General features: G+C 37.6%; 1 protein-coding gene and 1 long non-coding RNA gene across 5 annotated transcripts; both read left to right on the forward strand.

Annotated features, from left to right (window-relative positions):
- The first annotated feature begins 853 nt into the window (after positions 1-853).
- On the forward strand, positions 854-7591 carry LOC145796790 (uncharacterized). Of its 4 annotated transcripts, none has more exons than XR_014337299.1 (10): positions 854-908; positions 1232-1315; positions 1380-1500; positions 1730-1867; positions 3824-4069; positions 4681-4750; positions 4847-4886; positions 5610-5669; positions 6448-6519; positions 7252-7591. It is a non-coding gene; the product is annotated as an uncharacterized LOC145796790 (long non-coding RNA). The 4 variants fall into 4 exon arrangements; XR_014337300.1 differs by having other exon boundaries at positions 869-908; positions 1368-1500; XR_014337302.1 differs by having other exon boundaries at positions 872-908; positions 1394-1500.
- An 11811-nt stretch (positions 7592-19402) lies between these two features.
- On the forward strand, positions 19403-24861 carry LOC114299493 (dirigent protein 21). Its single transcript, XM_082884604.1, has 2 exons — positions 19403-19510; positions 24598-24861. The coding sequence occupies exons 1-2, from the start codon at positions 19403-19405 to the stop codon at positions 24859-24861; spliced, it is 372 nt and encodes a 123-aa protein (XP_082740730.1).
- Positions 24862-25426: the final 565 nt, after the last annotated feature.

The raw sequence follows: 25426 nt of genomic DNA on the forward strand, positions 1-25426 counted from the left end.
CACTACAGGAAAGAAGGGTTTAGGTGGCGTTTTTTTAACGGCGTTTTTTAAAACGTCACTATTTTTAATATTTTACGGCGTTTTATAAACGTCTTGTTTTTCTTTAATTGAAACGGTGCCGTTTTATGAATAGGAGGCGTTTATTTACGCCTTTAAATGCATGTTGTCTCACGTGCTTCCTTTTCCAATCTGAGAATCTCAACTCCCAAATTGAATCGATGCACTAACAAATAGTCTCTCTCTCTCCCCGTTGTCTAAACCCTCAGAAATTGAAGTTGCTTATCAATGGAATGCCCAGAAATTGAAGTTCTCTCTCGAAATCGAAGTGGTTCATCAGAGTGATTTCGAAGTTCATCTCAGCGATTCAGATCTCGAAATCGAAGTTCATATCTCGAAATTTTAAAATTCTGAGTTCAAATCACTTCGATTTCATATTGCAATTCAAATCTGAGTTTATATCACTTCGATTTTGATTTAGATCTGAGTTCATATCACTTCGATTTCGATTCAGATCGTGATTCAGATCTCAGCGATTCAGATCGGTCTCAGTGATTCATATCTCGAAATCGAAATCGAAGTTCGATTCAGATCGTGATTCAGGTATCAGCGATTCAGATCGGTCTCAGTGATTCATATCTCGAAATCGAAATCGAAGTTTGATTCAGATCGTGATTCAGGTATCAGCGATTCAGATCGGTCTCAGTGATTCACATCTTGAAATCGAAATCGAAGGTCATCTCAGCAATTCAGATCGGTGATTCAGCTTGGTGATTCAGAGGTTCAGATCGATCTCAGCGATTCAGATCGGTGATGAAGACAGTAAGATTACCACTGTTCAACTAAGGTTACTGCAATTTTTCCACAAAACATTGTCACATGTTCAGGAGACACAACTTATGATGAAGACAGTAAGATTACCACTCTTTATCTCTTCGTTTTTTCTTCTCCCTACAAATCCCTTCACATATCCAATATCCAAACATAGCTCAAGCATTTTACTTCTTGTTTTTCATGAGTGACATGGGATTTGCTTATATGTCTTTGATGTAATAATGATTTCTTGAAGAATTTACTTCATAACAAATTCTTCTGGTCTTGTGAATTCTGAAATTAGGGCTGTAAATTTGATGCAAAATTGCTAGTTATGACAAAGGTGGAATGTATAAACTAACTTATTGTGAGATATGATTGTTTTGATTCTTGTTTTGGATTATATAATGGTAAATTTTAGGAAATTCTAAGAGAAGGGCAATACTGTTGGGAGTAGGAGCATTAGCTTTGATTTCATGCCCTGCAAGTTCACTCTTTGCTGAAGGTATGATGGTTTTTTTAGATATACCACATTAATGTGTGCATAATTTATGAAGTCTGTTGTTTAGGAATTTGATTTCAGAGGGCACGATTCTGCATTCAAAGACCGATATCTGCAATTACAAAATGTTCGGGTGAGCGTTGGGAATGCCCTGCACTCAAATTTCTCTGACAACCCTGACCAAGAATGTATCCTTGCCACAATTTTTCATGTACAAACACATATATCAACACACATGCATTTGAAAAAGAGATGGCATGTAAACATACATTACATGCATAGATGAGAAATTATGTAATGGATTGAGAGTGATCAATAATTATATTCATAATGTTAATGGATTTACTTGGCTAAGTATTCCATATATATATTATCTTGCTTTCCCTGAAAATGTGACTACTTGACTGTGTTTCGTAGCTATTAAACAGGAAAAGCTGATCCTTGGAATGCTGAGCCCTATCGATGAATTCTCCAACATAAATAGTAGGAACAACCAGTGAATGATACTAAACAGAAAGCAAAGGTGTGATGTCTGAAAGTTGATTGCTTGAAGAGGTAATATGTTAGTAACTTGAGATCCTTTGTGATTGTTAATGTTAATTGGATGGTTATAGGCAATGTATGAAGAAGTTTATGACAAGCTCACATGTGATTGATCCGTGTTACATCTAGTGATTCTTTAAGGATGTATGGCCTGTAGCCCATCGTTTTGGCCCGGGTCCAGTCTCGCCCTCCTATCTCAAGTAAGGCTAGATATATGGAACATTGCTTGGTCTGAAAACCCAACCCGGTTTCATGAAAACAGAAGCATAACTAAGTATTATTATTTGGTTTAAAACTTGAGAGGAGTGAACCAATGGCTGGGCAGATTTTGCTGAGGCTTGAAAAGGGCAATAATTGCAAGATAAAAAGAAGAAAGAGGTGGGTGGCGGGGGGGCGGGGGTATCTAGGAATCACTCCCAGAACTGGGCATCACACCTAATGTTAGAATTGTATCACACTAATTCAAAGAAGCTATAAAAGCTCTGAAGATTCTCTAAAAACTTGACTCTATTAATTAAAAATCATTACCCGGCTTTTGTTCCTAACCTGCTCTGCTTTTAAATAGCTTGTTTGTGTTGTAAACGCGCGCCTACTTTTCCTTTTTCGTTGCTTCTGTTTTAGTTTATTATACATTTTTTAAAAATCTTTTATCTAGTTTGTGAGTTTATTTGGAATCCGATAAGCTTACAGTTAGTAGCGGGCCAGTGCTAGATCAGATGATTTGGAAATTTGAGAGATTAAATCTATATTCCTCATTGAGTTAAGACATTTTATTTCGGATTGACTATTGAGTGAGATGGCCCTGTTTGGTTAAGACATTTTATTTCGGATTGACCATATCATTGAGTTAATACATTTTATGTCGTATGTACAGAAGTGAACAGGCTTGCAACATGTTGAGAAGTGCTTAGATGTAGTTGCTACTTTGCAAGCTAAGAAGGGTACTGGCGAGGTTCGTTTTTAACTTCAGAAATTTTTAAATATTTCTGTAGTTTGAGTAAACCTATATATAACTGAGCTGTCAACTGAGATTTGAAATTGAGATGACAGTTTACTGGTGTGAAGGCAGACCTCGTTAGTTTTATTTGCTTATTTTGGTTTTGTACGGATGGATATAATGTGGTCAAGAGCATGATTTCTGTTACTGGATCATTAGCTCTCTTGGGTTTATGAGCATTAGTTGATGCAAGTTTATGCATGTGTGGTGAATAGAATATTCAACTTTAAAATGGTGGGCTCTAATTTTTCACATTAAGATGTTAGCATTTACACACGGACACGAGATTTTAAGTGCTTCAAAATGCAGGCCACTGATCTTCTACAAAAGAATTTGGAAAATGCTAGAGCTAGTTTAGAAGTTCTTGTTACAGATCTACAATTCTTAAGGGATCAAGTGACCATTACTCAGGTATAGTTGGTGTTTCTCTTTTTATGAGTTGTGGTTGGAAGAGTTAGTGTTTCTCTTTTTATGAGTTGTGGTTATTAATTGATTTTAATTTTTTTTTTTTAAGAAAAAGAAAAAGAAAAAACCTAAATGTAATTAATAAAATAAAAAAACTATTTTGGAAACAGATGATCCAAACCCGAAACCAAAAAAGCCTGACACTCTTGCATAAATCAGGGATCTGATTGGTCATACCATCTATTATTTAGGTGGTGCATGGACTGCTAGAAAGTTCAATGTTCCTTATATATATATATATATATCTTGTGTATCTATGTAGAGAGTGCTCTTTCCTACTATAGTTGCAGTTGTTGTTTGTCGGGTGAGTTCACAAAATTGAAGTAGGGTTTCAGAGAAAGAATAATAAATATATATGTAATTAATATTCCTTTGTGAAGATTTATGCGAAGATTTGATGACTTTTCTTAGAATTCTCTCCCGGTTTTGATTTTATCATCCATATAAATCATTGTTTCTCATTTTCCATCTATTTCATTCTGATAGAAATCTTTCTATTTTGATAGAAAATCTTTTGAAAAAGGAATTTTCTTGAAGTAAAATTAACGGTGTGTTGTCGTGATCTGTATTGGAGAGATGAGAAGCACTGTAAGACTTGCCATACTACATTTGAGCTTGATTTTGACCTGGAGGAAAGATATACCATTCACGTTGCCACATGTAGGGAGAATGGAGAGACTCATATGTTTCCTAATCATAAAGTTCTATCATCACAGTTGCAAGCAATCAAAGCTGCGATTCATGCAATTGAGGTGGGTTTGTCATTTGGTTAAAGCTTTATGTTCAACTGCTGTGCTATATAATCCTCCTGCCTCCCCTCCCCATAACCCCAACATGACATGTAGGCTATGTTACCTGTCCTACAGTTCTATGCATGGCATATTTCATGTTTCTCACAGTGTTTGAAAATATTGAAGAATTCTGTAATTTGATTATCACTCAAGAAATCAGCCTGACTAGAGAACCGCATAACTTATTTTTGCATATCTCGGATTGGGTTGGATGTATACACTTGCAACATTAACCTGTAGTTGAGTTACTTAAATCTAGTGGCTGCATTGCTTCCTACTGGCTGATTTTAGGTGTGGGGGCACTAACCATGAAAGTTTGGTGCCATTGGGATGTGAGTATACTTGTCATATTACAATACATGTATTATTTTATCTAACTGTAATTTTAGGTGAAAATATTTCTATTGAATAAACTTTTCTGAGTTAAATGCTGATTAAAGCAATAGAGAATTGCCTAAAGAGAGGCATAGCCTTTTCAAAATTATATATTAGATGTAGTTTTATTTGTTGATCCTGCCAATGTGGGGTGTTGGAGCCTGGGGTACACTATGTGCTGACTGCTCTTTCTGCAGTATTTGCACAAAAAAGTTCTGACATGATCCTCCATTCTCATAATTGGCAGCCGCAAGGGGCGAAGCAAAGGTAAGAAAATGAGGAAGCTGTGTTAATTTTCTTATAGGAAACCCAAGGATGATTTGATGATTTTATTTTTTTTATTTTTTAATGTTTTTTCTGAAGGATCATCCATGAGTACATGTGAGTGATCAGATAATCAGAGGTAAATAGTTCGAGCATGTTTGGAGTAAATCGTTATTAACACGGAAAAAGAAAAGGGTAAATAGTTCGAGCATGTTTGGAGCATGTTTTTTCTCAACACACCATTGAGAATGGCATACCTATCGATAAAGGAAAATTATTAAAGTCATTCTAGAGTAATTTATGGAATTACTTATTTAGTAATGTTGACAAATGAGAAACCACATAACACTCTAAATGAGTTACATATGGAGAAAAGAGGGTATTAATGTTGTGGTATAAAAGGAAACCATGGAACAGGTGTCAGAGAACAAATTTCCTTTCAATGCAGAAAATTACAAATTATATGAAGAAGTTGGAGAAGGTGTCAGCGCCACTGTTCACCGGGCTCTCTGCATTCCAAATGACATCTTCAGAAACCCCAAGGTTTGCTCTGTGTACTTTCTCTTCTGATAATGTTGGTTACCATTCTCGGTATTGAATTATGTTGTCGATCAATGTCTTGAAAGTAAATGCAAGATGATTTGTTTTAATAATTATCATTCAGACATGGATTTGTTTTCATTGTATTTGGTTTTTTATGGTGTACTCACTTTAAACATTTTTATTTCATGCGGGCACAAATTTATTTTTTTATTAACCAAACATTAAAGTTCTTGTGGATGATGTCATGGCTAAAAAAAGTTGATTTTTGTCACTAAATTTACTTGCACCAATGCTAATGGTTTATTTTTCCTTTAAACAGATTGTTGAGCGGCTTAAGAAGTATTTTGATATTCTTGGGGGTCCTTTGACATTTATACAGGTGAGTACCTTATTCCTTGGGTGCTTGTTTTGAAACATTGAAGTCAGGATTTGTTCTGTTTTCTTAAATGAAATAATTTTTTGCATTTGGTTGATGCATTTCCTGGATTGGTCAAGTTAAAAATTATAACTTGCAGCCATTACAAATCCCACTTTTCCCTTTCCATATACAAATCCCACTTTTCCCTTTCCATATACAAATCCCACTTTTCCCTTCCCATACACAAATCCCACTTTTCTATGCGTAATTTAGTTTTCTTTTTTGTTTTTTTATTTTTGTGGATGTTGATTGGTTTTCTTAGTTCCTTCTTAGTGGGAAATTCTTTAGCTATTAATGGTAATCAGTGAGTATGTGCTCTTAGTGTCATTGAATTCCCATTTTAGTTGTTTCTGTACTATGATCAAAGTTTAATCATTTTACACACTAGACTTGATGATGCAAACTCATGAACTTTAATCTCTGCAGTGATTTGGGTTGCTGATAAGAGTATCGGATCTGGGTTAGAGTTGGAAGAGTGGTTGATTTGTTAGCTTTATCTTAGCATATCAATAAAGCTAGTCTTCTCTTTTATAACATACCCATGCTCATCTAGAAGGATAAGTGATTTATCTAATGGAAGTTCTTCATTGGCGTTTCTTAAGGATATGAAGTCTTTGAATCTCTTGTAAGGCGATATGGTTATTGTTGGCAAATCTATTCTGTTTTAATTTTTCATTTTCATGCTCCTTAATTGCTCTTGTACAAAACTAATATAACCATGTGGTTTCATGTCTTGCAGAATTCTGAGGAATAACAATATTTCTGGATCTATCCCATCCAATATTGGAGATTATCAAAGATTGTTACAACTGTAAGTTATTGCTATTAATTTCAGGTCAGCTCCCATATGCTTCAACCTGAAATTTGCTTAGGAGTCATAATTTAAGCCTAAATAGAATAAATTTGACAATTTTTGCAACTGAAGAACCCTAGGGATTATAGAAGATACACGAAAGTACAACTGAATTCTTTTCTAGAATTCAAGCTTGATGTCGTTCTTTCTGCATCATAGTAATTACTAAATGTGCATCACATATCACTTCATTTTACATATCCACCACTAATGACATGGCTTGTAAAATCGAGCACTGACATGCACTAGTATGTCAAAATCTGACTCTAGTAGATAGTTGAGCAGTAATAGAAAAATCTAGTGAGATGTTAGTGCTGGTTAGCAAACTGTTAGCTAGCATTTCAATTCAAAACAATAAAGTTCAACTACACCTCCATCTGCTTGTACTTGCTAGTATATGTACAGACATGATAAAGCGTTGATGCTACATCCTCCATACCCTAGAGTAGATAGCATTAGTAATGGTTGATGCCTTTGCAAGTTGTTACACCATTCAGTTTGTTTTGGTTTTCTTCTCAATTTCAATGCTGTTTGCAGGGTGTTTACTGGTTTTTAAAAAAATTGCACCTTGGATGATAGCCCATATGTACGCTTAGGTTGGGCTGTTGAGCTTTTAGTTATCTATCTTTGCTAATATGTTTATCATCTTGTGTGTTAAAGCTATTTTGTGTTTCTTTGTGTTGTCTTTAGGAACAACAAAAAGGAAGGAATTGCATGGGACAACCTGTGTCCATGCACTCTCTGGAACATGGGGATTAAAACCCGATGGCACTGTTTTTCAAGCTTATAGAATACATTTTACTTGTAATATACCTGGTGTGCATTACTCTAGTTTTGTTCTTTTGATTGACTCAAAGCTAGATGATGATGTGGGAAGTTGTTTAATGGGATATTTGGGAAATTGTTTGTTCGATTGAAATCATCAAGAGGAGGAAGAAAATTTCTACTGCAAGGGGAATCGTTATGGAAACCATCAAACATGTAATGTTTATTTAGTCAATATATTGAAGTAGCATAAATTGTTTGTTCACCAGGCTCTCTGCATTCCTTTGTGTTGACTGGGATTTGGGAATGTATCCTGCTTAAAATTGTCTTTGTTGTACATGAACCTATTATGATTAATTGAATACAAATCCCTATTCTGCAGTGTAATGATGTGTAATATGCTTGACTATTCCATTGCATCTGCATTGTTTGATTTTGGTTCAGACACAATCATGTAATGTTTATTTAGTCAATATATTGAAGTAGCTGTAAAATTTTATTCATATTATTGTTATTTTTTAGCTTTATTAAAGGTATGTTTTTTAGTTAAATATAACAGATTCAGAACAATTTTTTTTTAAAAAAAAAGAGCTATAACGGCGTTTTTTCAAAACGCCACTAAGTGCCAACGGACATTTTTTTAAAATAAAAAAATCTATCACGACGTTTTAAAAACGTCGCTAAATATTGGATGACGTCATTTTATCATTATTTATCGCATTTAGCGGCGTTTTTAAAAACGCCGCCTATACTAATTTTACGACGTTTTTAAAGCGTCATAAACTTATAGCAACGGCCGCGTCATCGACGTTTGGTGATAAGTGTCACTAAAGGAATTAGCGGCGTTTTTTATACATATAAAAACGCCGCTAAAAGTCATTTTTCCAGCAGTGAAACTTGATTTTCTTGCAAACCGCTCATTGTTTTTTGATGAAACCAATTTTAGTTGAAAGCTAACTCCTTAAGGAAGGTTTTGACATAAAATACAGGTTCAGAATATTTTTGTACATTGTTCTGGAATTTTTGAAAGTTGACTGCAAAAACAAGTTTTAAGGTAGAATGTCCGAAACAAGAAAATTTATAAAAAGGGGGTTCCACCATGGGAAAGTTTCATTTCTTTTGTGAAGGAAATATGCTAACTATCACATGTTTAACTCAGAAAATTTGTTTGAAAGAGAAACCTTGAAAAGTTGAGAGATGTGTACAAAAGAAGATGGTTTTGTACCAAAATGAGGAAAATACAAGAGAGATGGAAACAACACTCAAATCTTAGTATTTTTAACATAAGAACATGATGATAACAGATCTGAAACATCACTTAAAATCTTTAAAATGAACATGCATTAGAAAAGAAAATGAAGAGAAGGTTGTGTTGGTGGCTTACCTACTAAGTTTGCATAAGAAGGCTCTCTTCTTCCTCCCTCTCCCTCTCTAGACTTCTCTCTCTTGCTCTCCTCCCTCTCTCTAATAGAATATGTGTGTGGATGAGTGTGTTATGTGTGTTTGCAAGCTAGGGGGATGTGTTGGTATTTATAGACAAACTTTTGAGGCAAAAAGTCTAAAAAGTCCCTTAGTTGGAAATGGATGGAAATGTTAGGATTTGTTTGGATTCTAAGGAAATGGAAGGGATTAGGGAGGCTTGGTCAATGATTTAGGCAACACTTAGTTAAAAGGGAACTAGTTTTGAAACTTGCACCCTAGGTCTAGGTCACTAGGTTGTGCTTCTCTAGAATTTCATAATCAAGATTCTTGAAAATTGGCTTCTCTCTCCCTTCCCTAGGAGGGCTAGCCTTGGGGAAGTGTGATGGGGCAATTTTTTTTTGATTAATTTTGGTCCGAGGCACATCCCTCAAGGTGTATACATACCTATATATATTGCAAGATTGATGGTATACCAAGGTACAAGGTACAAGGTACAAGGTACAAGTACTAGTTTTGGGTAAATTTAGAATTTAAATAAAGAAGTGAGGGCTTGGAATCAAACTCATGTATTGGAACCTTACATATGTAGAATTTAATTAAATTAGGTTAGGGAACCTAATCTGGCTAGTGTAATTCCTGTTCCGATAAAAATTAAAAATGCTATCTGGCAAGATTCGAAATAATTTAAGAAACTAAGGGGTTTTAAGGAAATAATTCAAATACATTTTTCTGGGGCTTCACATTAAATGTAATGAAATGAGGAGGATTAGAACCTTAATGATGTATTTAATTATGATCTAGTTAGGTCTAGGACTAATGTAAATATCTTAGAAGTACACACAAAAATATAGTAAATCTTTATAGGTACCAAAGTCATTATTGCTCCAAGATTTCAAGAGATTTTAAAGTACAATGATTATAGTCTAGGGGGGTATGGTAGCTAGCCATGTGATGGTGAATTGATGGTCATGTGATATATATATATATATATATATATATTTTGTACAAATCTTGGAAATTGTAAAACATATTATTAAAAAATATTTTTGCGTAAAAGTGTATATATATAATAGTACTTGTTTGGGGTCAATTTGTGATTTAATAAAAATGTGAGGGCTTGGGTTCAATTAAAGTATCTATTTCAAGTGTAAAATAATTCAGTTTGTATTATCTTGCTTTGAATTTAAAGGTAAATAACCGAACGATGACTGTAAAAATCGAAAGTTAAGGTTTGGAGCGATTAATCTAAAATTTGAGAGTTAAGTAATTAATATTAGAGTGTTAGAAGTGTTTTCTAAGCTTCCAGGATCGATTAGGGTTTGTATGGATTCGCCCGTGATGCATTTTCAGTCCTAGGGCTTAATTTGCGATTAATCGACGAACTAAGGGCTTTACTATAATAATTCAAAATTTTGGGACCTAATAAGGTTTAAAAAAAGTCAGGGGCCTCACAAACCCTGCCTGGGCAAAGGGTGGCTGAGTGACTAGCAGGTACAGCTGGGCGGCGTCCCACTCATCCATGTCGGTATCGAAGGGGATCGGATCACCCCCTACCCCGATACCGGTGAGCATCGAGAAATCGTAGGGAGTAATCGTCATGTCCCCCGCAGCAGAGAAGTGGAAGGAGTTGGTGGTATCCCACCACCTCTCCACTAAAGCAGCAAGCAAGGGCCTGCAGGTCGTAAGCCGGGAGAGCCCCCTACAGAAGATGCCGAAACCAGCCTCGTCGACGATATAACGAACCGCGTCTGGCAGCTCTATATACCAGTCCCAAGCAACGACGTTCCCATACCCGCGGATGGTATAGGAATCCCCCTGTAATCAAAAACAACAATTGCGAGGCAATATTCAAAATGCAATTTTTAGAAGCATACAGATATACAGCATGTGTGCATGTTTTTAGATTCAAGCAGATACCGGGTACCAGTGTGTATGCAGTGAAATACAGTGTGCGCCGTGCGTTTAGGTGATTCAGGGTCAGTGCGGTGTGTGTGCACGTGTAACTTTCAAACAGATACCGGTTGTAAGTTTGTTTGCGATCAACTACAGTGTACAGTGCATCAGTGTATCAGAATTAAGCAGTTACAGAATATGACCAGCTACGGCAGTTTTATATTCTACACTGCGGAAAGTAAAGCAGAGGAAAGAATGTTACCTCGGAAGCGCCGAAAGACAGATGAGAGGTAGGCTCACGTAGTAATAGCTCAGGTGCCACGCCCCTCTCAAAGCCCCTGAACTGGCGCAGTCCATCGGGGAGCATCACATGAACCACTGGCCTGTTGGTCTCCGGATCGAACGGGCGGATGTGAAGTGGCAAGGGCTCAGCCTCGGGATCCATCTCGAGCTCTGGAGGGGTCCCGCCATGTGGAAGATCGTCTGCCATCTCGAAGAGAATGTGAAAATGGCCGGAAGCCGAAAAACCGGGCGAGAATGTGAAGAGTCAACAAAAAGTCAACCCCGAGAGGGCCGGAAAAGGCCAGAAAAGTCGAAGTGCGGAAAAGGCACAGATATCGAGAAAAACTCAAGGGAAACAAGCCCCGAGTGGCGGAAATTGAAAAAACAACACCGAAATGAAATTTCAATCGGTTCAAAACGTTCGAAACGCAAGGGTGAACGCGAATTGAACAACGAAACGGAGCCAAAAACCAAGGAAAACGAGAAAATAAGGCTCGGAAAATATTTTAGAGAGAGAGAGGAGAAGATTTCGAGCAAGGAGAAGTAAAAAAAATAGGGCTAGAAGCCCTATTTTAAAAGGCCCATAGCGAAATGCCAAAATTGCCCCGATACAGGGACTTTTTGCCGGTCGGCCACACTCTTTGCCGGTTGGCAAAATATTGCGCCGATGTAATTTTGTGATGGCCGGTGATGCATTCTGATGGCCAGTGGACATCCGGTGCTCTCCTACAGTGGTTTTGGAGCATCCTACATCCTTTTTTTGGGTTATATGTGTGGTTCAGGGCCTTCATTGCTCAAGCCAGTGCAAGAAACGTGCATCTCCGATGCTCAACCGACCTCCGTTTTTACCTCGGATCGTGTCTTCTGTGCGTGGCACTCGAATTCGTGCAAGGTGTACCCTTTCCGTATCCTTTTGGCTTTTGCAAAACTCAAAAGTTGCCCCATGTGCATCACATGTCAATCGCACTGTCTTGTGCATTTCAAATCAATCGCATTGTCTTGTGCATTTCAAATCAATAGCACTGTCTTGTGCACTCGCGTTGTCTAACGCATCGCGCTGTTTTGCACATCTCATTGCATTTTGCATGCATTCCATCACGCTATCTTGCGCATTGCACTGTCCTGTGCACTCGCGTTGTCTAATGCATCGCACTGTTTTGCGCATTTCATTGCATTTTGCATGCATTCCATCGCGCTATCTTGCGCATTGCACTGTCTTGTGCACTCGCGTTGTCTAACGCATCGCGCTGTTTTGCGCATCTCATTGCATTTTACATGCATTCCATCGCGCTATCTTGCGTATCACACTATCTTGTCCACTCGCGTTGTCTAACGCATCGCGCTGTTTTGCGCATCTCATTGCATTTTGCATGCATTCCATCGCGCTATCTTGCGCATTGCACTGTCTTATGCACTCGCGTTGTCTAACGCATCGCGCTGTTTTGCGCATCTCATTGCATTTTGCATGCATTCCATCGCGCTATCTTGCGCATTGCACTGTCTTATGCACTCGCGTTGTCTAACGAATCGTGCTGTTTTGCGCATCTCATTGCATTTTGCATGCATTCCATCGCGCTATCTTGCGCATGGCACTGTCTTGTGCACTCGCGTTGTCTAACTCATCGCGCTGTTTTGCGCATCTCATTGCATTTTACACGCATTCCATCACGCTATCTTGCGCATCGCACTGTCTTGTGCACTCGCGTTGTCTAACGCATCGCGCTCTTTTGCGCATCTCATTGCATTTTGCATGCATTCCATCGCGCTATCTTGCGCATTGCACTGTCTTGTGCACTCGCGTTGTCTAACGCATCACGCTGTTTTGCGCATCTCGTTGCATTTTACATGCATTCCATCGCGCTATCTTGCGCATCGCACTGTCTTGTGCACTCGCGTTGTCTAACGCATCGCGTTGTTTTGCGCATCTCATTGCATTTTGCATGCATTCCATCGCGCTATCTTGCGCATCGCACTGTCTTGTGCACTCGCGTTGTCTAACGCATCGCGCTATCTTGCGCATGTCATTGCATTTTGCATGCATTCAATCACGCTATTTTGCGCATCTCATTGTATTTTGCATGCATTCAATCGCCCTATTTTGCGCATCACACCGTCCTGTACATACCACGGTCTAGGAGACCCTAAATCCTCTGAAGGTGCAAGTCCTTCGGTGTTTGTCGTGCCCGAACGACTTTTGATAAGTTGCATTATACATGTATTTCAAGCGACTCACGTCGTCGCATATTCAAGTTCACGTGCATCTTAAAAGCCGCGCGTTGTCGCACACTTCGAAATCATTCATGCATCATTTGCATTTCGAAAAACAAACAAAAAAATATAATTGCATTGTCATGCATCATCGTAAATAGTTGCATTGTCATGCACCATCGTAAATAGTTGCATTGTCATGCATCATTGTAATATAGTGCACATTGCATTGTAGCTTGCATGCATACACTGCATCACTTCCATCTATGGCTCGCGTCTTTCCATGATTGAGCTTGGTCCGGTATGTGCCCATACCTCTCGTGTCGAAGCATAGTTTAGCGGACCGTTCTATGTTAGACACGGCTTGTACGTGTACATGCCCTTCCTAGGCAAAGATTTGGTTTGGCCTGCGTGCCTTATCCATCGTATCTTTTCCATCCCAATGCACATTGCATTGTAATTTGCATGCATTCATTGCATCACCTTCCATTTATGGCTTGTGCCTTTCCATGTTGAGCTTGGTTCGGTATGTGCCCATACTTCTCGTGTCGAAGCATAGTTCAGTGGACCGTTCTATGTTAGACGTGGATTGTATGCGTACATGCTTTGCCTAGGCAAGATTTGGTTTGGCCGGCGTGCCATATCCATTGCCATTTCCCCAGCATTTTCATTATATATTACATTGTAGTGTAACTGTTACATCCAGCATTAGGATCGTAGTCCTTTTCCCAGCGGGTCGTTTCCCCACCTTTGTCATTCCCCCCAATACTTGTTCTTGTGTCCGTCTACATTACTCATAGTTCTGTTGACCGTTCTATGGTAGACAGACTTGTTACCTCCATCAATCTATTTGACATAGGTGTGGTTTCGAACCGCTCATGATTGGATTATGATTCAATTGCATTGCATTTTCATTTTCATTGTTCATACATAGTTTTTTTATATATTGCATATCATTTCGCATTCATTTTTGCATTGTCATGCATGTTGCTAATAACATTGTACCTGTTAAGTTTGCTTTCTTTGCAGGCACGATATTGTATGCACGGTTCGTTTGAAGCTGGTGCAACCAGACGAGCCGCACAGGTATTGTATCCTCCGAGTGAGACGTATCGAGAATTGCATACTTCTCTTACATCCTTTCTGCATTTGTAATGTAGTTGCATTGGTGTATGCTAGCTTAAAACTGTCGCATGTGGGCTTCATTACAACTTTCTTTGCCTGATCATAAGTTATGTCTGGCTCTGTGCATTGTCTTGCATCTTGCCCCCGCCTTCGGGCGCATATCTTGTTTGTCTTGCATGATTGTCTGAGTCTTCGGCCTTGTCAAAAATGGGTCGTCTTTGGACTTTGACATTCACTCCCGTCATTGTTATGACTTTCGAGTTCTGTCAAAGAGGGGCAACTGTAGATACCCCATTTTTGACCGTCCTCAAGACTTGGACGTCACCATTGGAACACTTGGTGATTACCCTTGTTTGTGTTCATCTTGAGTTCCCGGAGGTCTCGGTTGCGCGCCTTGCCTCAGGATCTCTCGACTCGACCATGTTGTGTCTGGTTTTGCACCAAACACTTGTGTTTTGCCTTGGAGGGGCAGGGAATGCCTTGTGAGGCATCCCCACACATCACCGGCCATGGCTTGAGGCCACCGGCCAGTGATTTTATGCCATCGGCAATGTATATTGCCGGTCGGCACTCTTTGTTGCCGGTCGGCCATTTATTTTGCCAAAATGGCAATTTTGAATGGCCAATCACTGTTCATCTACTTTTAGTAGATATTTTTGTGCCAGCTGTGATAGCTGGCACCCACTCTGCTCCCTTCCATACACGTGTATGGAGGGATTTCCCTCTTGGATGGCTTGTTTTGGAAGCCTTACAAGAGGGAGTTGCCTATAAGAAGAGGCCTTCTCCCTTGGCATTAGGGTTACAAAAAATTTCAGAGGGAGTTCTGGATTAGGGTTAGGGTTGATACATATTTCCTATCTCTATATCTCTCTCTTGTGTGTGTCTAGTGTGTGTTTGTCCATACTATTGCACACAAACACATAGTGTTACACCTTCTCTTGGTTGTTGAGGGACCAGAGGGTTGTTCTTGGTGTTCTTGACTGGATTTGAGCTCAAGGAGGCAACAAGATCATCATTTGTGAAGGAGGACTTCAAGGGTAAGAAACTAGTCCCTTTTTACCCCATTTTTGCACACTACTTTTACCTATCTTGCAACTGTTTTTTGGCTTTGCATATAATACATAAAAGTTCTGTTTTTAAGGCCTCTAAATAGTTTGTTAAGAGTGTTTTAAGCTTTGGGGTTGTTTGACCCCTCTTAAGCCTTGTTTTGCCCTTGTTTTGTGCTATTTTGTGTGAGCTCCGGGACTTTGGTGCTTGGGCCTCCTCACCACTAAAATCTTGAGGGATTTCAGTGGTAAGGATGGTGCCTTGAGGTCCCAAGAAGGAGAGGGCCACCCCCTCTCCTTGTTGTCCTTGAAAAGGACTATTTTTGCCTCTTGAGGGAGCACCTAGCTTTGGCTCTTGTTGACCATGCCTTAGCTGTTATTTATGCTTATTTTGCCATGAAATAGCATTGTTTTAAGTTGGTTTTGGTACACCATGCTTGCTTAGCATACATGCCTTGTAATGCCATTTTGTTGCCTTAACACGCCTTAGGTTGTAAACCATTGTTCTAGCATGTTTTAGGCTTGGCTTTGTGAAGCTTTCATGTTTATTTTGCCATGATTAAGGTCTATCCTTAGTTGTTTGGGTCGACTTTGGCATGCATTGTATAGCCCCTTTGCATTTTGGCTTGTTGGCCTTAAGGGTGTGAGTGTATAGCATGCATTACTTGCTTTGATTTAGTGGGTTGGGACCATTTTCCATGTCATTTCAGTCCACTTAGTATGCTTGTATGCTTGCATTTCATGGTCCCTTTGATGTGTCAAAGGCTTGTGTTGCATGCTCCATGTTTTTGTCATTGTGCATGCTTTTGTATTCAAGTCATTTAGATGCCATCTAAGTAATCTTTTGGGCTTTGTTTTATGCGCTAAAACTCTGTTTTGGGTCATTGAATTTATGCCATGTTTGGTCTTGTTAAGTGTGGTTCAATACCCCTTTAGCTTGCTTTGAATCTTGGACTTTGCTTGCATACCTTGATTGCATTGTTTGGGTTGGTTTGGCACCATGTTCTTGTACGATTTTCAAAGCTTAATTTACATGCTAATTGTCCATGTTATGCCTCTTTCAAGTGTGATTGAGAGTTTCCCTTTTGTGCTTAAGTATTAGCCCTTTAACATGTGCATGTGTGTGCGTGTGTTGGCCTCCATGTTTAAGCACTTTGGCCACTGATTTAGGCTTGTTTGAGAATTGCCTAATCATGTTTAAGTCCATCTCTTTGCTTGTTTGCATGCTCACCTCGCATGGTTGCTTGCATACTTGCATGTACACATTGCATTGCCATGTTGCATCCTTAGCTCGCATGCCTAGGTTGCATTGCATTGTGCATGCATTGCCTCACCTCTTGAAGTGAGTCATGATAGAGGTAGAAGCCCCTTGGTTTGACTATGTGCATTGCATTACATTTGAAATGAAAAATGCACAACTTGGTCTCTTGGGCTATCACGCATTGAAATGCGCGCTTGATAGTCCGAGAACCAAGGACCATGTCCCTTTGAATCATAAACAGGATAAGGGATATGGTCGGTGCATACATTGCTTGAAATGCATTGCCATGCTGTGCCTTGCCCTCTGCTGCTGTCAATTGTAGGTTCTGCAGACATTCTTGGCCGACCGACAGTGTTCAGTGCCGACCGACCATAAATCTGTGGCCGATAGCTTCATCAACAGCCGATGATCACATCTTACTGCCGGTGGCCATTCTCCTCAGCCGGTGGTGTCTCCCAATGTCCAGGGAAGCAATTCTGAGACTTTGGTAGTTTTTAGAGTGGCAGAGCAGGGAAAACAGAGGCAGCCTACGCATGGCAGTGGACTTTCGAGCAAGACCCGAGCACGCGTGCATTGAGCCCTCTTCCCGAGGCCCTTTTTCTTGCTTTTTTAAATTAATTAATTTGTTTAATTAATTTAGTTGGTCTGTAATAATTAATTAGGTAGGATAGTTAATTCATTATTTGAATTGTATTATTCTTTTGGTCCCTCCGAGCGAGGGCGAATTTGTAATAAGGTGGCAACTTGCACATGTTCATGCTCACAACATCCACGTTTCTCTGTGAGGTTCCCTCTACTCGGTATCGTAGTACCCCAGTTCGGCTCTAAACCAGGCTTCTGTTGGGATGGGCTGGTCCATTCGGACGTCTCTGTGTGGGCTCAGCCCACTTTTAGTTTGGCCCATTGTTTCGGTCTTTCAGCTCGGCCTAGCCCAGCATCGTGGCTGGGCTAGCCTTTCCACTGCGAGTTGGGCCCAAGTGTTTGAGGATTTGGGTAGGCTATTGATCATGGAGTTGGGGTTAATTGGCTTGCCCATATATTCTCCCAACGCATTTGCATTTGGGCTTTAGTGGATTGGGTCGGCCCAAGACTTGAATCTGACCTATTTCATATTCTGCCCCTTCAGATGCCATTTCAATTCAATTAGTTTTTTGATTGTCTAAACACTCGTGGACAACAAGCATAAAGCAAACAAACTCAAAACTGTTGGTTTGTTTGTTGGATTGTCAATTAAAAGAATGTGACAGTTGTAAATGGTCACTTCTTGTGATAACTGAATTAATTTTTTTTAAAAAAAAATTCTAGGGCTAAATCTAAAGAAGTAGAGACACTAAATTTTTTAAGATGAATCGCTTAGCAGCCAGCAATATATTAATGGAATTGACTTTCCCTCCATCTAAGGGTGTTATTCTAGTTCGTGAGGTCATCACGAGTTCTATTTGATAATCTAAATTAATTAATTTGTATGATTCTTCGTGCATATTATTTATACAAAAAATTAGTTCAATTTGATAATCATAATTTATTCAATGTATCGCATTTGTCACCAAAAAAAAAAATTAATAAATAATTTTTTTATTATAAAAAAACAAATTTTTCTTTCATATTTTTGGACACAAATGTGATAAATTAAATAAGTTACGATTATCGGATTGATCCAATTTCTTTTATAGATGATATACATGAAAGATTTGACAACATAAACAGTTCGAAACATCGAGACTTGTGATGAACTCCACGATCCTGAATGACACTTCTTCATTTAAATTATAGACCGAAGGGAATCTAACACCTATATTAATTGACCTTCTCTTCTTTTGCAAATAAAAATTAAGGACGCATTTGGACATGAATTCCTGTCATTCTATTGCCACATCAATTGGTTTAATTAAAAAAATTCTTTTGTAAATTGTTTTAGTTAGGTAGGGTAGCTCTATCGTGCCAACCTTTAATTCTAGTAGAATAAATGGCATTATCTTTTATTTTTGTTTAGTGTTTGAAAAATGTTAGGGATCTCAAATATTGTACTAATGTTTTTATCAAATGTCTTTTATGGGTGTGAGATCTATACCATATGGGTCTCATGTAAATCTCACACTCATGTGAAACATTTGATATAAATATTAACAAAATATTTAGAATCCTTAGCATTACTCTTGATATTTTGCTTTTATCTTCATTTAAGTGGTTTGGTGTCATGGTCTTGCCATCTTGGCTTGGATTACGCTTTTGATTCGCTTGTTGGGTATTCTACTTAAGTTACCATATTTTTATCCTGAGTCATTTTATTGATGTGATTTGATTGCATTACTTATACTTCTTTTCTCATCAATAAATTTTATTTTGCAGATAAAAAAATTTCTAGTAGAATAAATAACATACCAAGTGACAAAAACCCAAGGGCTATTATGCAATGGCCCAAGTATAAATTTGAATTCTAATCCATTTTAGATGTTTTTTCCTTCATCAACACCACATTTTACTTCACTCACTTGTAAGCATCACATTTTACTTAGTCCTCATGCAAAATATAGTATAATAATTGTGTTTTATAATTAGAAAAATTATTCAAAAATTATTTAGTATTTAAATATGTGGACAAACTTATTTACGCTTCAATTCCATAGTGAAATTCTTAATAAATTGTCATGGTACCTAGAAAAAAAAAAAAAAAAAAAAAAAAAAAAAAAATCGCCACACGAGTAATATATTAGTAAGTTAGTAGAGTTAATTTCTACTGGAAGTCGACGCAACTTCATCAAACACAGCAACAACAAATTAGAACAAAAGGTGACCAAACTTCACTTCTACTTCCAAAACGTGAGGTTTATCAACACGCATGGCGGTGGCTCAAGCCAACTCCACCGCTACATCACCCACCTTCTTTGGCCTAACCTACCCCATGAAGGATGACCCATTGACAGGTGGTCCTTCACAAAGTTCCAAGGTGATCGGTTGAGCCCAGGGAAAGTTTGGTTTGACATTCAAGGAACAAGTGAGTCAATTTATGGCCATGAACTTGGTCTTTACTGAGGAAAAATACTATAATGGAAACGCTCTCGCTGTTTTGGGCATCAACCCCACGTTGCAGCCCAAACGTGAATTGACGATTGTCGGAGGCACCAGTGTTTTCAAGATGGCCCGTGGTGTTGCTCTGTTATAAACACCTATATTTTCAACCCTGCCGTGGGTAATACCACTGTCGAGTACACTGTTCATGTTCAACATTATCAATTCAGGAAAATAAAATACAAACTCACTTTTTAAACATATTTTTTAGACCAAATAATATATAAATGATATAACGGTGATGTTATATGCACAAATTAGGGTACTAACTAGTGTACCAACACTAGTTATGACATTATTATTAATCTCACTCATTATACAAATTACAACTACCAAAAACTTCTTAAATTATGTCACATCATCAATTGGTACATTAGTTAGTGTACTAATTAATGCATATAGCATTATTCATGATCGGTGGTGCTATATGCACCAATCAGTGTACACACTAGTGTACCAACTAGTGTTATGATATTATTATTGACCACATTTATTATACAAGTTATAAATACCTAAAACTATACAAATAATGCCACATCATCTGTTAGTAGACTAGTGTGTACATTAATTGATACATATAGTATTATTCATATTTAATATTCTAATTGATTCACATCTCACTGAATTTAAGAATTAAATCTATTTTTTTCTTAATAAATAACAATGCTCATTAGTTTAACTTCGCTTCTTCTGTCTTTTTTGTTTGCTTCGTCTGGGTAAATTGTTGTGACATTAAGGTTAGCTTTGTACCACTTTCTTTTAGCGTTAAAAAAAAATTAATTTTTAAAATCCTTATATATTATAACGTATAAATAAAAAAAATAAAATAAAATAAAATAACAAACTAGTAATATTATATGATTAACATCACCATTACATTAAAAAATAGAATTTCCTACACCCACGTCTATTGCGTCAGCAAAACAAAGCATATATTTATTTGAAATCCAATATTCTGACTCTGTCTATCTACTATCAATTTCTATATATATATATATATCGATTTTGTGTAAAGTCTTCTACATATTATCAAGAGAAGTCAATAGAAATGGGGAAAAAATGTCTAAAAAGACAAAAAAAAAAAAAAAAAATTATAACAAATACATGAAATAATGAATATATAATTAAAGGCGTAGTTAACCAAATTCTAGATACATGATATAATACATACATAAAAGCCTCTCCATGGTGTCTTGATTGCAGACAAACAACACAGAGAGAGATGGAAAAGCTATCTGCAATTCTGATTCTATGTTCAATAATGGTGATTTCCGTGCCGGCAATTCACGGCATAGCCCAAGATCCAAAATCGGTTGAAAAATGGTTCGAAAACCTAACATATTCGAAACTATTAGAAATTAGGCGTCCATGTGGCATGACCCTTTGAACTTGAACCTTTTGAACTTTATCCATATAAGTTTAAATTTGAATTCAAAACTTATTTGGATAACCATTCAGGATATCTATATCTATCATATTAATAGATATGGATAGATAGATAGATTGATATATATGTGGTTATATATCAGATTATATGGTTAATCTATGAGATACGTATATCAGATATACATTATGTAGTTTTTACCCATAATCATTTTTCCCATACTGTCTCTCTGACTCTCTCCCATAAAACAACGATCAAGTCATTTTGCACTTTGACTTCTATGGGTGATATTCATTTTGTAGTATCACTCCATTGCTGGGTTCGTTGTTCAGATTTTGGAAGCACGTGATTTACCCACTAGGTTCTTCACTACAAGGTATGATTCTGATATTTTTTCCCGCTATAATATAATACTGTGATTTATATTGGTATCAGAGCCTAATATGTATATTTTCGTGCTTAGTTGTATGCGATAAAATATGTGTATAATTTTATACAAATATACATCCATATTATTTGCATGAAAATTAGATTGAGAATGTGATACATCTCATTTTTATGTCCATTAAATGTCATTTTTGAGACTATAAATGCATTTATTGTGAAAAGTGGAGTCCGGCAGTACCAAAATTAGACCAGAAAACACTGTGGAATGCGGCGCGTGTGCCTCACGCGCTATATAACACCGCTCAGTGGTTCCACGCGCTTCGATGCGCCACCACGGGCGCTCACGCGCCACCACGCGCTAGGCGCTCTTCCCACGCGCTCCACGCACGTGCTGTCCGCACCCTTTCCACGCGCGCGTTAGCCGCGCCGCTTCACGCCACGCTACCGTTGAGCCGCCTCGCGCCGAGTTGTCCTGAGTTGAGCTGCACGAGCCAAGCCGAGCCGTTCCGTTTTTCCCAGCTGGCTTGGTTCTAAGGCTCTGTTTGTTCTTTTTTTAATTCAGAATTACATTAAATGGTTATAAGTAATTTGTTATAGCTTTGTTTTAAGCATGGTTGGTACTGTTAGATTCAGAATTACATTTTCTATCTTCTGTAAAATTTTGAAAATTTTATGAAAATAAAAAATATTTTTTCTGAAATAATAATTTATTATTTCTACTTTAAAATGCATCTGATGTTGCATGATTAAGTTTCTGAGACTGAATTTTTTATTGTAGACTATTGTTGTAGTTTACTATTTACTGGTATGGTTATTGCATTTTACCAGATTTTGGAATATTTATTTCTATTTTTATGTGTGTTTATTAGTATTCAAAATTCCAGAAAAATTCAGAAAAATTTTAGAAAATTTCAGAATGATATACTTTCTGTTATGGCATAATCTGAATATTAAATACAACATATTGTTATTTTTTTGCATATGTTGTAATTAGAATAGCATGATTAATTTTTTTTTTATTTTAATTATGTTATTAAATGTAACATAGCATGAGTTGATTGTGAATCGACATTATGACGCTATTGTATGGAATTAGAATATTTTATCATGCTTTTAGACATGCCATAGTCAGTGGGAGGTTATTCGGTTGAGAGAAATCTTTGTAGATTAACTCCCGAAAACTAATATTTTGTGCATAAATTAAATTAAATTTTGGATAATTGTCACATGTGGCGCAAGAGATGATTACGAGCATAGCGGATTTTCGATCTTGCGACTTGTGTAATATTGTCACTATTTAATTTAGATTTTTGTGGCAAAATTATATTATGCTAATCAAATTAATCCCAATACGAATTATTTTTATCCGATGCGTTAATTTATAATGTTTTACTAGTAGTATATTAATTTTCTCCATGTAAGATTCAATGCGCTAGTTGGGCGTATCTGCGCTAGTTGGGCGCATTAAGAATGAACGCAAATTGGTCACCAAAATATCTTTAGAGAGGTAATTGCGCAAGAGGTAGTGATCTTGAACCACTTTATATGAGGTGCAAATGGTGGATTCTGTTGTATGTGCTTATCGCAAGAGCTGTTGATAAGAGTTATGCTTGGAATCTAGAATTGCGCAAACTGTGGTTGTGTTTTTTTTTTTTTAAAATCGATCACTTATTTGTTTTGAGATGATGGGATGTTGACACTATTATTATTTGTGTCATAATGATTAGCAGATGATGATGTCAGCAAGCAAGATTGGCTCACTCACATGAGCAATCACCCTTGGCGCTTGGGAGCGAGCAAGGATGAGACTAGTGATTTATTTTTATTTGGAGCCAAGAGAGGCTTAAATAATCTACTATGCATGTCGCCTTGGTTACAACCAAGATGAGGTCGTGTTAAGGACCAAACATGGATGTTAGTACCCACTTTCCATGTTGTGCCTGTTATGATTAGCCAGATGCGAGATCTCATTTGGCGCCTAGAAGGCGAGCAAATAGAGAATTCGGGTTAGACGCTAGAAAGCAACTAGACTAATATCTGTACAGTGTATCGAGTATCACGTCACTCTTTATGGAAGAGTTACTCCATCGTAGCATGTATTCATACTATATGTGCTTGGCGACCGAGTAATGAGGTGAGAGAATGGATCCCTGTTTCCTCACCGTGTGAGTCTTACGTGTCATTATTGATATGACTTTCATTTATGTATCCTTTTGTGACTTTTGACTATGTCATAAGGTAAGGGGTTGATGTTCTGCTACTTTAGTATGTTGCCTGCGGTCATGTATGATTCGGCCTTAAGGGCATCACTGGGAAAGCGGTTAATCCTAAACTAAATGGCATGAGGGCAAAGGGAAGATCATATAGTATTACACCACTGTTGTATATTCACTGCCGGCAACTCATATTGCTCTGTATGAGAGGCGGATTGAGTGTGAATATATTGCAAGAATTGATAGGGTCAAACATGCTCTTTTTTGAGAGATTAGAGATTTTTTTTTTTTTTTTTGGACCTGTGTAATTAGATGGGTCTGGGTATATGAGACACTATTTTTGTTCTTTTTGGGTTGATGTCTCTATGCTGGCTCATTTTGAGTTTCTAGTATAGAGCTCCCACATGCAGGTGTTCTCAACAGTCGCACGGTGCATTGGCTAGTATGAGATTGTTCTTTTTTGGGGAGATTGAGATAAGAGATGTGGTAGTGTCATGCCAAATCATGTGCAAGTGGGAGATGTTAGAAATTGGGCGCCCATGTGGCATAACCCTTTGAACCTGAACCTTTTGAACCTTATCCATATAAGTTTGAATTTGAATTCAAAACTTATTTGGATAACCATTCAGGATATCTATATCTATCATATCAATAGATATGGATAGATGGATAGATTGATATATATGTGGTTATATATCAGATTATATGGTTAATCTATGAGATACGTATATCAGATATACGTTATGTGGTTTTTACCCATAACCATTTTTCCCATACTGTCTCTCTGACTCTCTCCCATAAAACAACGATCAAGTCATTTTGCACTGTGACTTGTGTGGGTGATACTCATTTTGTAGTATCACTCCACTGCTGGGTTCGTTGTTCAGATTTTGGAAGCACGTGATTTACCCACGAGGTTCTTCATTACAAGGTATGATTTTGATATTTTTTCCCGCTGTAATATAATACTGTGATTTACAGAAACAAAAGCTAACAAAGCTTCACTTCTACTTCCATGACATCGAAAGCGGAAACAACATAACTTCCATTCAAGTTGCTCGAGTACCCAACAATAACAGCACATCCGCAGCTGCTTTCGGTGGAATCAACGTGTTCGATAACGCAATAACAGTAGGCCCTAACATCACTTCTAAGCAGCTCGACCGGGCTCAGGGTCTATTCGTTGCTTCTTCGCTCGGACCACAGAGTCTACTAATTGCTATGAACCCGTTTTTCACAGAATGAGAGTTTAATGGTAGCACTCTTGCGATCGTTGGTCGTGACCCAATATTAGATCAGTACCGTGAGATATCTGTCGTAGGTGGTTCAGGTGAGTTTCGACTCGCATGAGGAATCGCAACCGCTAAAACTTTTTCGTTCGATACTGCTGCGAATAACGCTGTGGTTGAGTACCATGTTGTAGTTATTCATTATTAAGCTATCTTCGATTGAGTAACCAACCAAGTTTGTGTTTTTCACTTTATGGTGCTGTGTTATTTTCATATCATTTTTTTTTTCACAAAGAGACTATGATCGAATCAGTCTCGCTTTTATCAATCTTCAATATTGAGATTGAAATCCTTCTTTTTTTTAATATCAATTTTCAATAATAAATGATTAATAGTTCTTGGGAAATTCTATGTTCACGATCTTTATATCAATAGTTATGATGTACTGTGTTATTAGTAATGACATATTGTGATATTATCAGTTATCATATTATTTTGATTAGGATCTATGAATTATTTAGTTATGACTATTATAATAAAAATTTTGCCATTTGTGATAACTAAACTTACAAATAGCATAA

This window comes from Camellia sinensis, chromosome 8, assembly GCF_055761805.1.
Source record: "Camellia sinensis isolate YWXY chromosome 8, ASM5576180v1, whole genome shotgun sequence".
Classification (NCBI taxonomy): domain Eukaryota; kingdom Viridiplantae; phylum Streptophyta; class Magnoliopsida; order Ericales; family Theaceae; genus Camellia; species Camellia sinensis.

What these genes read in the sequence shown, in the direction of transcription:
- LOC114299493 (XM_082884604.1), top strand. Translation starts at nt 19,403, where the DNA reads ATGGCGGTGGCTCAAGCCAACTCCACCGCTACATCACCCACCTTCTTT. An exon ending in GTCCTTCACAAAGTTCCAAG is followed by an intron (nt 19,511 to 24,597) that starts GTGATCGGTTGA and finishes TGTGATTTACAG; the next exon opens with AAACAAAAGCTAACAAAGCT.